General features: G+C 39.5%; 1 protein-coding gene across 3 annotated transcripts; it reads right to left on the bottom strand.

The window, feature by feature from the left end:
* Positions 1-3,480: 3,480 nt before the first annotated feature.
* LOC149811416 (F-box only protein 6-like) lies at positions 3,481-9,152 on the bottom strand. 3 transcript variants are annotated; one of them, XM_089992692.1, is made up of 3 exons: positions 8,907-9,001; positions 6,924-8,354; positions 3,481-5,018 (listed from the first exon to the last, which is right to left on the bottom strand). In XM_089992692.1, exon 3 carries the CDS (start codon positions 4,937-4,939, stop codon positions 3,803-3,805), a length of 1,137 nt encoding a protein of 378 aa, XP_089848818.1. In that variant the 5' UTR covers positions 4,940-5,018; positions 6,924-8,354; positions 8,907-9,001; the 3' UTR covers positions 3,481-3,802. The 3 variants fall into 3 exon arrangements, with proteins under 3 accessions (XP_089848818.1, XP_089848817.1, XP_089848819.1); XM_089992691.1 differs by lacking the exon at positions 6,924-8,354 and having other exon boundaries at positions 8,907-9,152; XM_089992693.1 differs by lacking the exon at positions 8,907-9,001 and having other exon boundaries at positions 6,857-6,929.
* Positions 9,153-15,150: the final 5,998 nt, after the last annotated feature.

The following is a 15,150-nucleotide window of genomic DNA, read 5'->3' as shown; positions in this document are numbered from 1 at the left end:
CCTCACTGTTCTGCAGTGTGGGATAGCACTACGAATGTTCTTAGCTACTTTAGATTGCAAAAGCAACAAGCTAACCCTATTTGAGCGCTCCCACCTCTCAAAAGCAATCTTTTGATCAACAGTGCTCTAATCAGTGAGGGCAGCGAGTTCATCTATCCTTAGTGCCAGATCTAGATCCATATATCTTAATGCAAAAAGAACAGTTTCTTTCCAATCACTAAAATTATATCCATCAAGAAAAAGTATAGAGCTTAAGTCATCTAAAATCACAGAACTAGAAACTGCATGACAAAAGACATGTATCAAGAAACATTCATACGAGACTAAACTTTAATGGAAAAAGCAAAAGAATAAAATTCCTTGATATGCTTATTTTCAGGCGAGTGAAGGGGGTCATCAGATTCCTACTTTGGTAAGAGCTCCGACACGCGAAACTACTTCGCCTACCGACCATATTCGGTAAAACTAAGGTTCTTGTAAAGTTAGACCATCAACACAAGGTACCTTTGGATACACATGTGATGTATCTCAACACATTTACCTTATTTTACCCTACTTAAATTCCAAACACGATAAAACTGCCTTTGGGTCGTTTATCGTTTCATGAATATAAGTATAACAATAATATTGACTAAAACCATATGATAGTACAACATTTTTGACAACATACGTGCATTCAGTCACTTTGGTGACATGAATACACTAAGTTATCTAATTATCCTTAATGTCAATATGCAAAACTATATCTTAAAATTATCTGTAAACCGAATGAACCAGACATATGACCCTCAAAATGGTTCTAAAACTGAATGAACCAGTCATATGTATCACGAACCGGTCTTAAAGCACTCTGAACCGGTCTGAAACAACCCTGAACCGGTCATCCAAGGGTCCAAACCGGTTCTGAACCTTATGAACCGGGTCAAGTATGGATAAAAGTTCATAAAAACCCTATAACCGTATGCCAAAATCCATGTGTTTTCTTATATTTAAGAAAACAGAGTCTTAGCATCTCGAAACCGGTGAGAAAGTGGAAGGATCCGGTCAAAAACGGCTCTGAATCGGTCCCGAAAGGGGGCCGAATCAGTCCCTGATCCGATTCAGGCCAAATAGTACATGGACCCTTATGGATGTGGGTCAGACCCGACTGTAACCAGATCCGGGTCGGACCCGGTAAGAACCGGATCCTGGTCGGACCCGGTAAGAATCGAATCCGGGTCTGACCCGGTAATATCTAGATCCGGGTCGGACCCGATAATAATCGGATCCGGGTCGGACCCGACTTGGACTGGATCCGGGTCGGACCTAGTACTAATCGGATCCGGGTCAGACCCAGTACTAACCAAATCCGGGTCAGACTCGGGGCTTACTGGATCCGGGTCGAACCCAGGGCTTACTAGATCCGGGCCAGACCCGGTTCTTACTGGATCCAGGCCAGACCCGGTAATAACCAGATTCGATATTAACCGGATCCGGTCCAAACCGAATACCGGACCCGATCCGGTTTTAACCGTTTAAAAAAAAATGAAAAGGGGCAGAAAAACCCGATTTTTCAGAAAAGAGGGGTTTTCCCCATTTTTATTGCCGGCGACCAATGTCGCCCGTGCCAGCGACCCACGCCGCCTGTCGGCGATGCCCCTTGTCGACGACCAACGCCGCCGCTCCAATGTCCTACAGAAACAGCCACCCGCCGGCAAAACAAAAAAAAAACAGAGGTTCGGCGTTTCCACAGTCATCGGTGACTACTCCGGCGGTTCGGCAGCATCCAGAAAAATGGTGACACCGCGCGGCAGTCTCCGGCGACGGCGAAAGAACCATCGGCCTAATGGCCTCAGGTAAGAACCCTGATTTTTTTTTTTACTGTCTGTCGCCCAACGGCGACAGTCGCCAGAAAAAGGGTATGTCGCCCCAAGGCGACTGTAGCCGAAAAAACACTATCGCCCAATGGCGACAATTGACGGAAACCTCACAGCGGATGCGAGGTGTGGGCCCATAACCCAATGTTGGGGTTTTCCGATTCCGGTGGTGGATTTCCGACTAAGCCTCAATCGACACCCTTGAGTGGCAGTAGCCCTACGTAAAAATAAAAATAACACAAAGCACGCGTACCTGATGCTGCCATTGCTGTGCTCGTCGGAGATGGTCGTCGAAGTTTCTCTGCTCAGCCAGACTGCTGCCCTCCACGAGCCCAGGCTTCCGGATGCAGTCGGTGAGTAGACCTGTATTTCCCTTGTCGTCTCTTATCTTGGGTCGCTCATGATACCCAGTATTTATAAAGCACAATGAGAACGATTAAGTAACCGTTCCCTCTAATTTTAATGCAGGTTTAAGGAGCACATTCATGGGGAGCGTTACTCACATTGTGGGTACCAACGCGGTGGTTTATCCCAACACAATTATCACTTGATGCTTAAGTTTACAATTTTGTTGATTCATTTTTTATCTTGAAACAACACCAATACCCAAAACTTCAACTAATATTTCCAGCAACCTAGCATCACTTGGGTAGATTATCCATTATTAGCTGGGAAAGAAATTTACAGAAAAGGAAAAAGGCATTTCTTTCCTCTCCAACAATAGACCGTGATTTATATAAATAAATTTCTCTCCCAAAGGGTTCCGACTCATTACAATTAATCTTCAGTCAAACAGGGAGACATCCCATATTGTGTGTACTGCTACATTGGAATTAGTCAATGGTTGTATTCGATTGGAGTCACAGACAAAAGATAAATTCCCCTGTTTACACATTTGACAAGCAAAGCAGAAGAAAATGATTCAGATAGAAGGAAACAAAATAGGCGACCTATATTTTTCCTTTGTTTGCATGTAGACATCAATTTTGAAGGCCCATCTGAACTGTGACTAAAGGAAGAAAAGATCAACAACAATTTCTTTTTTTTTTGAAAGGCAAGCTGGGATTATACAGACCCCCACCAGTTGTTATTCAGCGTACCACAGGGATTTGAACCTGCAACGTCCCACTACAAGGGGACATGCACTGGCAGCTCCTACCAACCGCGCGGAGCCCCCCCCCCCCCGGTTGTCCATCAACAACAAATTCAAACCTGATAAGGCCAGGCAGATCTAGATTAAACAGTATGGTGGAAAAGGTAAAATGAACCAAGTGATGAAACCAGTCCTTAAATCTTTTATCAGAAGTAGAAAAATCAAACAAACTCCAAATGAAATTAGATTTGGAGTTGTATGAATCAGAATCGCAAATCACCGCTTGCCGTTCTGATTCCAAGAAGTCGACTGTCATCCTCAGCGGTTGCACCAATGAGGCTCATTCTCATTTGCATGAGTTCGAATCTCATGAGACATTACCAAACATGCCCTTAGTCTCGTTGACTGTGGGCTAATATTGCTGGCTGGAAAAATAAGTTCCCCATCCAATTTCCTCCGGTTATTGTTAGTAGACATCACGACGCAAAGAAACAATATTCAGCTAAATTAACATCAAGCACAAGAAACTGTGCAAAACATGCTTTCTACTTCAAAAGGAAGTATATCAGATCTCACAACTATGTTGTATTCATACAGGATTTTTCATACATACTTCCTACTTCAAAAGGAATATCAGATTCCACAACTATGTTGTATTCATACAGGAATTTTCATACATTTGAAGTACAACTACAGTCACAATCATCAGCATCATCACCACCACCACAACCATGGTATATCACTGAACAAAATTTGCCTCAAAATAAGCTTACAATCTACACGTATAAATCATAAAAGGTTGGTTACCTTCCAATGAAGGATCAAAATGTGAAACCAGAAATGTAAACGCAGATCAGGCAGAAGCAGTTATGCATGGAACAAACGAAGTACCGCATGCTATCCACTGCCGCTTCCGACCACGAGGAAGCATGCACCCTGGCACTTTATGCCACTTTTTGCTTGATATCTCATAAAGAACCAGGCGATTCATCTGCTTAGAGCGCAACGACAACAAAAGCAGGCCCTTGTTACCCAAGCTCGTCATACGCACCTGCTTACCATAAAACTCTAAGCACATCATATTTGGCATTCTGTCAACCTCCTTCCACAAGAGAGTCATCTTCTGGAGCTCCCATATGCATACGCATGTGGCAGCATTCTTAGTGAGCAAGCCAACAAGCATGATGCGGTTGCTACACTCTGCCAGTGTGTGGTCATTTGAGTAGGGCGGGAGCGGTATGCTAAATTGACGCCACACATGGCTCTCCATGTTGTAGGTGACAAGGCCATCTGGATTAGCACACATAAAATACAGCACTCTGCCCACAGAAACAGTCTGAGAGCGGAAGTTCAAGTCAAGAGGAAGCTTGATACAAGAAGGCAAATTTCCTGGATGAGTCCAACTGTTATAAACAGAATCATAAACCTCATAATCTCCATTAGCTTCTAACCATATTATCTTGTATCCACTCTCAGCAGATTCTGCAGTCAGAGTCATCCCAACCGCAATCCGTGACCAATCACGAACAGATCTTGAAGGCAAAGACTTGAAAGCCTGTGTGAGAGGATTGCAGACAAAGAAGTTCCTGTGCCCAATATCAAGAAAGCAAACCAGGCCACCAGCTGAAGTCACCGGGAGAACGATGCCCTTTGCAGGGAAAGAAGGCATCAAAGGGTGATGCCATTTCTTCAGCAAAGGATTGTACATGGCTCCACTATTAGTGTTCTCATGAGTTATGGTGTAAAACCAAGGACAAGGTTGCAGGACTTGAGCACACTGCTGTGAGAAACTATGTGATGACAATAAGGAGTTCCACTTGCTACAGACAGAACGGAAGCGGAAAAAGGTGGCAACAGGCAATCTAGCAATAACAACCTCAAACAAATCCTCCGGAAATTCTTTCCAGATATTCTCTTCCATAACTATCTCATGGTTCTTGTCTCTCCGTTGTTTCTTGGAGGGTGGGCACTTTGCTTGACCCAGCTTCATTGAGTTAGACTTCACTCCTTTTATAATACTACGATGATTGTCACTATTTGAACCACTGTCAAGGTTGATAAAACACCATCTGCATAGGAGATCAATCCACCATTAGTGATTCCAGTTCAATGGTCCTGAGAAGCATGAATTATAGAAATGTAATCCAATGGTATCAGGCAAACTTTTGAAGTGTACAAATGAATGTTTCTCAAATGAAACAAGTAACAGTTTTAGCCAACCGTAAAAATGAATAATTTGTTGATTTTGAAAACAATGCAGTTCAATGAGCAAGATGGAGAAGAATACTGCACACTATCAACAACCACAAACCAGATTGAAGGCCACCAGCTACTATATATTAAACTCCAATATTTGTTAGACCATCAATGGCAGACAAGCAATCAAGCAACATTGAGAAAACCAATAGCTATGAACAAGGACTTCCAAATTTCAAAAAGGCAAACATTTCTCCTCCAAAAGTAATTTCTCCCTCATTTCAATGAAAATGCAACAGGAATATCACCTGCTAGGCTTCACCTTTACTTCCTGCCTGCCCCTTTAATCAGCAACCTCACATCAATCTCTCAATAATTTTCCAGGGGTATTAAAGTTTGGTCCATTTTAGAACCTGAACAATCAAAACATCTCCCTTTGAACAGCACCATTCTAGCATGGGTTGGCAAGCAACTGCAAGGATTGTGCCATAGAGTAGGTCTGATGAAATCCACTATTCAAGGCCATGGCAAAGCCAAAGAAAGATACAAATGAGGTACTCCCACGAGGAATCACACAACATTTTTTTTGGAAAGTAGGTTGAAAGCCAAAACCTCAGAAAACAAAATAAGGGGTGTTTTCTAGCATTTATTTCAAGGTTTGATTATATGGCCCTATTTCTGACAGTCATCTTGGTTGGCAGGAAATTGTCCACCATCATAACTATATGATCCTCTCAACCACCATCCCTAACCTCCCACTCCCTCTTTATCTGTAAAAGCAATATCCACATGCTTCATGGGATGCTACTACGAAGTGCAAACGACATTCAAATACAAAAAAGGTATCAAAAGTATGAGTGAATATAACCACCAACAGGGGTTCTTACTCCCAAACACACAAAACCTCCCACCCCTAGAACTTGTTAGATTTGAAGCTTAGTAGCATCATCCTATTACTGGTCCATAACACACCCACATTCCCCATGTATCATCTAGGTGTTCCTTGTTCACTTAGACATATGCTCTGGGTTACCAAGTGTTGGAGAGATGGAGAATTTTATGTGTTTTCTATCCCAATACTTAGTTCTAGAGGCTCAAAGAGACTACTAAGATGCTTATATACCTGTCACGACAACATAGATTAGATCAAGATTTCAGCATACGAAGTCATGGTGTTCAAGATGGTTAAAGATTCCGAAATCCTGGCTGCTATTAAGAGCAATAACCAATCACAGGTGGCCTGAGATTAGCAAGGAACTAGTTGATTCAGAGAGACATGACACTTGTTTTTAGATATGTTCTCATTACAATAAAATGCAATGATTGCTAAAGAGAATAGTCTAAAATTGGCAGCTATAATGACAGCTGGTACACAAAGTGCTGATGGTGTAAAACAAGTACCTAAAAGTTAACAAATAAGAAGCTTAGTCAAGTTGTAACACCAATCTGTGTTCAAATATTGGATTTCAACCTCATTATCAATGGTGACAAAATGGTGCATTTGACTGAGCCCTCTTATGATCCACTAATCCATTGCACATTTGATCAATGACTTCCAAGCCTCATGCTCTGTTCTAACGGTCTCATAGTTTTCCATACCAGAACAAACATTGTAACATAGAATTCAGGACACCCCATACAACCATTCAAAAATACTAACAGATAGGTGCAACTTAATATATGAAAAGAATATGTAGGGAAGAACTCTTACAACTATGCTACTAGAACCCAGTGGGGAAAAGAGAAGAAGCTACTCCATCTGCTAGATCAAACAATACCTTCAAATTGAAAAGTGTGTTCCCTTCCTTTCTTCTCAACTGAGCAGGACATCAACAGATAACTATATTGCCATCAAGAAACCCCCACCAATTACAATTTTATACCGAAGTTGACAGAATCATCCATCACAGCATACATATATGCGCTTTATCATTATCAGCAAAATCAGCAACAGCACAAAGAATATATTAAATTATGTGGAAATAAATGGTTTGATCCACAGACAAACCATAGTTGCACACACAGAACCTACATAATTGAAAGAGTAACTCAACCCACCAAACATCTCCCCCGCCCCCACCCCACAAAAAAAACCCAACAAAAAGCACCCAGGAAGAGTAAATAATTCCACCAATGAGAGGATAAAGGAAACAAAACAACCATGCTCACTATGCCTTTAACAAAATTTTATAAAATAAGGATTTCATTGCAAAGGCAGTCACACAGTTCATTCTTCCCGCTTTTTTGAACAAATCACAAATGTTTTGAGCAACTTACATCCACAAAAGTTGTCCATTAGGGTGTTCAAGACTTAAAAAATAAAATAAAATAAAAACGCATTTCTGCATGACATAAAACCTTGAAAACAAAAAGAACAAAAAAATGGTTTAGATACACAGGAAAACCTAAATAGTTCCAAAAGTAATAAAAGAAAAGCGCAGAAATCACAAGCATTCATCAAATTATACCAAGAATATTTTCTTTTTATGTTTTAAAAGAAGCTCAACATATTCAATTTTCAATCCCCTTAAAGTATACATATATATCACTTGGTCAAGGGAAAATCCTTTATGAAAGCCCTCATAACCTGAAGAGGCAAAAAAAAAAAAAAACCATTTAACAAAAAACGTGAAAACATTTTACCATTAATCTCTGAACCTCAAAAATCCCTTGTCAAAAGAAGTAAGCAAATAAATAGATAGCTCCAGAAGCTCAGTATCACTATCATTAGGAAAGTTGGGATATCGAATTGCAGCACACATTACAACACAACAACTTATCACAGCTAGGAGGGTAGGTAAGGATTGCACCAAACCCACCATAAAAGTGTCTGAAACCAAAAGAACGAGCAAAATCAAACCAAGAAAACTCAGAACCAGCCAACCAATTAGGACAACAACAAGGTCAAAGAAGACCAATAGGAGAGGACGACGAAGATAGACATCCAAACACCCCCTTAGCCGGACTTATCCAGAAATTCGGACAAGTCGGGATATTTCATTATAAAACAAAATACAAAACACCAACTTCTCCCAACCAGGTTTACAAGTAAGAGGGGGGAGGGAGCTGCATAAAACTGCACGCTCCAACAGATCCAGAAATTTTGGGTGAAGTCAGGATATCGCATTATAGAGCAAAACACAAAACACCAACTTCTCCCAGCCCCCATATACAGGTGGGGAGTGCACCAAAACCCTCCATCAAAGCTTCTGCGACCAAAAAGAAAAAAAAAATAACACAACTATAAAAAAAATTAAAAAACTAACCAAGCTCTCCAATTACCGCAGAAACAAGATCAGAGAACACCATCAAAACAAGAGGACAAAGATACACATCCAAACACCCGTTAGCCGGATGCTCCAACTTATCCACAAAACTCGGACAAGCCTGGATATTGCATTATAGAAAAAAATACAAGACACCAACTTATCTCAACCAGCCTTACAAGTAAGGGGGGAGGGAGCGGCATAAAATCGCACGCTCCAACTTATCCAGAAAGATTCGGAGAAGTCAGGATATGGCATTATAGAGCATAATACAAAACACCAACTTCTCCCAACCAGGTATACAGGTAGTGGGGTTCACCAAAACCACCACCAAATCATCCGCAACAAAGAAAAGAAGAGAGAGAGAGAGAGAGAGAGAGAGAGAGAGACCACACTCAAAAACAACCACAAAAGGGGGGGAAACGTAACGAAACTCTCCAATTAACGAGAACAACGAGGGTAGAAGCAAGAAGGGAATAACAAGAGGGGGCTTGCCTTTCGGGGTTGGCGCGAGAAGAAGAAGAGGAGGAAGAGGGAAAAGAGCGCGTCGCTGAGTTGACGTCGTAGAGCTCACAAAGAACGTGAAGGTGCGAGATGAGTTGTCTGAGAACGGCGAGGCTCTCCATTTCCTCTTCCTTCTTCCTCCTCTCTCTCCTTCCGTTACTCTTCGGCCTGCTCGTGCTGCCGACTCCTCCCTCCCATCTCTCTCTCTCTCTCTCTTCTGTATCTCTGTGTGAGAGTCGACGTTCGGCGGGAGGAGGAAGACGGTAGTAATAATGGTTGCATACACTGGGGCTTCTGTTTGACCCTGGGGTTTAGAGTTAATTACGGGGGTATCATCATTTCTCTTTGACCTTGGTTACTCCGGGAAGCAAAGGCTTGATGCTTTGGAGTTTGGCAACTTACTTGACTCTTCCTCGCTGGAGAAGGAGACAGAAGAATAGTTGGTCAAACTTCATATTGGACGGAAAAGGGCTTGGGTTTAGTTCTAGCAGGCTAGCAGCCCTTGTAGGTAACCTTTTTCTTTTTGCATTTTTCACCTTTGATAGGATTGTTTGGTATTTCGGTGAGGGCAGGTATATATTTTTTAGGGATGTTTGTTTCCTGCTCTTTCCTATGAAAAAGAGTCTCTGGGACCCACATAATAATAAACGCAAACAAAAAAACAGCTCTTCTGTCAAAATTGGGTTTCTACCCCGAAGAGAAAGCACTTTCCATCCAAAGTGACTCTTTGAGAAAAACCAAAAGAAGCTTCCCTTGAGTGGGATACTTTATACCTACTATTCTCCTCTCCCATCACCAACGAGAGGGACCTTTGTTTGTTTGCTACTGTCTTTTATATATATATATATATATATATATATATATATATATATATATATATATATATATATATATATATATATATATATATATATATATATGGTAGCTGCTCACTCGGTGGTAAACCTAAATCACTCATGTTGAGCCTCCATCGTGCGGTGTGATGGACGCTCAGCATCATTTTGGGCAAAATACTTTTATTGATGTTAACATAGCAACAGTAAAAGTCACATCAAGACACTTTTACGGTTTTACTTGTGAACAAATAACGCCAGTAAAAATATTTTTGATAAAAAAGGATGCTAAGTGTTCATCACACGGCACGATATATATATATATATATATATATATATATATATTTTTGTACAGTCCATTGTACCTACAAATAGAGTTAGAATATGCTAATTGGTTTTGACTCTATCTAACCTCATAAATGTGCGTGCTCCATTTGGTAGGGTTTTATGAGTCTAAATAAGTTAAATGCATTCATAGCTGTTGATTTTTTAATTATTGAATAAAATTTAGGGCTAATAAAAACATGTAGATCATGTTTATGATATTAGACGTGAGAAAACATGCTTACAAATGGTTTGCAAATACAATTTATTATTGCAAACATTAACTCTTATAACACACACATATATATATATATATATATATATATATATATATATATATTTATGTTTATGTTTGTTTACTTATTTATGTTAAGTAGGCCTAGGAAGACTTGGATGGAGATGATAGGAAAGGATATGAATGCTTTGAACCTCACCGAGGACATGGCGTTGGATATAAATGATTGGAGGAAAAGGATTCATGTGGAAGACCCAAAATGAATTTCTTTTTTGGTTCATATCGCTGACCCCAATTGTTTTGGGATGAAGGCATAGTTGTTGTTGTTGTTTGTTGTTGTTATGTTTGTTTACTTATTTATAAAAGAGACCAATAGAGGGGGTGGGAAATTGGTGGGAATAAACAGCTATGTTTGTAGCCTCAAAGGTGTTTTGCCTAGTGGGATAGGGCCTAGGCCGCTAGGCAGGCGGTCTAGGTTCAAATCTCATGAGCGTCACCCTTTGCACAAGCCAAAGCATGGTGACTCCCTTGGGCAAGGAGTAAGCTTATGAAGTTTTATGTTGCAAGCATAGTGATTGTTTACGTGGCTAGGTCTATGTTCTTGGGAACGGTTTCTCCGTGTAAATATAAAAAAAAATACAATGTTTGTATGTATTTTTTCTATTATATTTATTTATTCTATATCAAGTGCACATTTTTCTTTATCTCTTTGTTTTATGCATAATGTATGGGAGAATGAGGCTGTCATTAACTTTATATTATCTTATATTATATATAATTATTGAGATTATATATTTATCAAAATTGATTAGCATAGTTTATCTATTTGTTTATTCCAATAGTGAAGGGGGGAGGATGTAACGTGTGGTATTTGATAGCTGTTTATTAGTCCAGTTATTGTAGTCAAACACCTTTCTGATTTAAGGGTAAGGGACCTACCAATCAAAGGAAGGTTCAAAATCTACAATTGACGATGATCCTGCTTCAATGCTTGAGTATCTCATCAATTAAACCTCATATATTTGTTCTTTATAATTTGTTTAGTAAAAAATATGTTTTACACTAAAGACTTTACGGCATATAGGTGTGTTTTTTAAAACATGAAAATTTGAGGGACTCACAATGCATTTAAAACTTTACAATACAAAGTATTATGGGTAGATGATTTTTTGCCCTTTAAAAAATGCATCTAAACATTGAGAATTCATAATCCAAAACATGTCAATCAGTAAATGAATGATAAAAATCAATATGTAAAGTTTGATTGATGAAAACTTGATCATTAGAGAAGGAACGGCATGGATTATCATCAATTGTAGATTTTGGGCCTTCCTTTTGTTGGACGGTTCCCCTTCCCCTTATCTAAGAACCTAATCGCCCTTTCTTGTCTCTATTTGTTTCAAATTTTGACCATGACTGCAATATTTTGTAACCTTATATATATATATATATATATATATATATATATATATATATATATAGAGAGAGAGAGAGAGAGAGAGAGAGAGAGAGAGAGTTTAAACTAGGGTTGGAAAACTCAAGCTCATTATGCATTCAAACTCGCTTGGCTTGCCACAAAAATGAGTCAAACTTTAACACTTCAAGCTTGGCTCGTTTACTAGCCTTAGTTTAAACGATAGAAGCTATAAGTGCCTTTTTATATTTAGTATTCACTTGTTGGTTTGTTATGGATTGGAATTAAATAACGGTTAACAAAAAATATCGGGCTTACTTAGATTTCACAAAAACTCATTTCCAAATTCATTCAAAAAGATGTGTGATGCTCGTTTTAAGCTCTTATCGTCCTTCCCCACAAGAAAGTACAGTAGAGGTAGTTTTTTCGATCTTTGTAGTTCGAATCACACCGCTGTGAAGCGAGATATGTGATATAAATCAGATGTGTATGAGTATCTATGTGAGAAACTGAATATAAAACTAAAACAAATTAATAATCAAGAGTACTTATTTGAAAATCACTTTTTCAGACTTCAAGATCCATTTAGTTCTTTTAAGGATCTTCCTTAGTCTAACAACATCTTCGCGTAGATATTATGGTTGTTACAATGACTTTGGCAATACCTCCGCGTAAGTACGAAAGTTTAGAGATCAAGCGGAGAGAGGGTTATAGTGAGAGCAAGGTTATAATAGGCGTTCTTTGTAGGGCCAACACTTAGACATGTAATTTTTTAGATTCCCTAACTTTAGCGGTCACTTTTTAGTTATAAGGATCTTGGATGAGATACATATTAAGGGTTTACTATATTTGAATCCAACTCAAAAGAATTCATGCATATCCCAATGAAGGGATAAAGTTTATCAATGAAAAGTCCTGCACGAAATGCACATGAGTTTAATTATCTTTCATATCTTTCCTATTCACTGAAAAAAGGAGGACAAAAAAAAATAAGGCTTGATTATTAGTTTCCTGTAAATTTAAGGGATGATTTAAAAAGCTTGGTTGGAATTGTTTTCCTTAGAATGAAGGCCATTGATCATAAATGAGAGAAAAAAAATCCATTATTTCTTTTGGTAATATGAGTTGGAAATTGGGAAGCTTAATGGGCAAGGGTTGTTTATGTAATTTTGTAAATAAAGCAACCTCTCATTTTTTTACCATCCTATCAATTACTCAACCAACTTTAATCTTTTTGCCAAACTCATAATTAATGCATTCCAACCATTATAACCACTGAAGAACTTGGAATAGCATTGTACTTTTTTTCACCTTTAGCTTCACTTGCACTGACTTGACACTTATAACTGATCCAACCATAAGGGGACATCAACCCTGCACCAATGTCACAAGGACACTGTGCAACCGACTCGTTCACTAAAATTTGTATACAAGAGAACACAATACAATGACTTAGGGATGCAAATTGGTGAGATTCAAGATGAAGGTTTTGCAATTTTTGGCTGTTTTGGATCCAATTCTGATCTAAATCTTCATGTATTTAGCAGTTTCGAATCCGAACTGTTCGCATCCCTACAATGACCTCAAGGAGTCGCTCACATGGTCTTAGGCTCACAAATAGTGATCTCCCCTATCATAAGTTTGAGCCTCTCTTTCCCAAGGCGAAACAGGAGGCCCTAGGTCAAGGAAAGTACCTGCAAATTTCGGAGCTGTTGGCATGACAACCATAAGTATGGCAGACTAAAATTGGCATGCCCCGGTCTCCATTCTAATTTGCAGTTTATCCATGTAATAAATACAAAAACACACACAAAGAGGACACCACACAAAAATAAATTATAATATTCCTAAGACATTAGGTTTGAACCTAGAATCCCAAGGAAAACACTAGGTTCAAATACTATTTTTTTTTTTTGAAAGGCAAGCTACCAAAATAACAGCCACCCCATGTGGCAGAGAGATTCGATCCCGAGCCTTCAGCTTGACACATGACCCCGCTTACCACATGGGATACCACCTCGGCGGTGGGTTCAAATGCTAACTTGGTCTAGTTGATCATATCTAGACTAGGACAAGGCTCAATACACGTGTGTCTCAACTGAGCCAAGTCAAATTTTGTATCTAAGGACTTTTATATCGTGCTAACTAAGTAGGTGAGCCTAATCTTTTCAAGTTTGGTGTTTGTTTTGAATTTTATGATGTTTTTTTTTTACTGTTGATTGTTAATCACATGTACTACCAAAGAGTGTGTGTTGGGCTGGACTTAGCAAGATCCAGACAATAGAAAATCATCATAATTTCTAGGATTTCAGAGGAAGCCAAACAGACCTAGGTACGGCTGGCTAGCGCAATCAGGTCTTCGTGCCGAGTGCAGTTTCTTTGGGTTATAAATAAAAAAAAAAGCCAAATATGCCATAAGGGTGTGTATGCATGTGGGACCCTTACCTCTACACCAATAAGTGAGTGCACCTAATGTGTTATTATCATTCATGTTGCTGAAAAAGAGAGGAAAAAAAAAGGGAAATACAGTGCAATTAAAGATATCACGAATTTGATGTTAGCTGCTTGCATTTCTTTTGGTGTTAACCATCATGATCTCTTGACCCTGTATGTTTGTGCATCTGAATCATGCCTGTCACTCTCTGGTTCCATTTCATGGCTGGATAGGATTTAGGTTGGATCCATACCCGGATAAAGGTCTACAAATGGGGCCGGGTATAAGCCAGCTAGATGGACCAAAAAGATCTAGATGATTATGAATAGGTCTGAGAATATGGATCTGGACCTGAGCGGATGCAAAGGAGCTTAAGTGTTGGAGCAGGTTGGTGATGATCGGATCTGTACCTGTGCCAAATGGGACTTGGGTGCTATCCCCGACCCGAAAACATGGTGTTTGCTGTTGGATAAAGTATGTGATCCATTGGTAGTCATAACACGGAGTACGTTACTCCTGAGTAGGATCCAATCCGATCCGTATTTGAGCCTGGTCAAATCATATCTTACACCAACTTGAATTGAACAAGCACTGGATGAAATGTTTGAATGTTACTTTCATATCTTTACCATGTTTTCTTTATCCATGGAACTTCAATGATAGATCCAGTACACAGCACCCACAGAGTAGGGTATCCAGTATCCATATGTAGACCTCGTTAAGGCCTACAAAAGCTTGGATCTTGTTCTGGGTCCATTTAACTATGACACTGATCTCCTTACTGCTTGATCCTATTTCCACTTGCCAAAGCAATGAAGGTTGGGTAGTTGATTCATGAAACTTGCCTTGGATTGAACAACTTGCACCACAAAGTGTGGTTTTTTGGTTTCTTCACAACCACAAGAGTTGCAAGTCATCATTGCAATGATTCACAAGTAGCTCATGGGCAATGTTCAATCTTTCTATCAAACTTCACAGTGACACGGTTCGGATTC

Source organism: Nuphar pumila, chromosome 17, assembly GCF_984573655.1.
Source record: "Nuphar pumila chromosome 17, dmNupPumi1.hap1.1, whole genome shotgun sequence".
Taxonomy (NCBI): Eukaryota; Viridiplantae; Streptophyta; class Magnoliopsida; order Nymphaeales; family Nymphaeaceae; genus Nuphar; species Nuphar pumila.
The sequence above is the reverse complement of the archived record's forward strand: the minus strand, read 5'-3'. Positions and strand labels throughout refer to the sequence as shown.

What these genes read in the sequence shown, in the direction of transcription:
- LOC149811416 (XM_089992691.1), bottom strand. Translation starts at nt 9,037, where the DNA reads ATGGAGAGCCTCGCCGTTCTCAGACAACTCATCTCGCACCTTCACGTT. An exon ending in TCTCGCGCCAACCCCGAAAG is followed by an intron (nt 5,019 to 8,906) that starts GCAAGCCCCCTC and finishes TCTCCTATGCAG; the next exon opens with ATGGTGTTTTATCAACCTTG.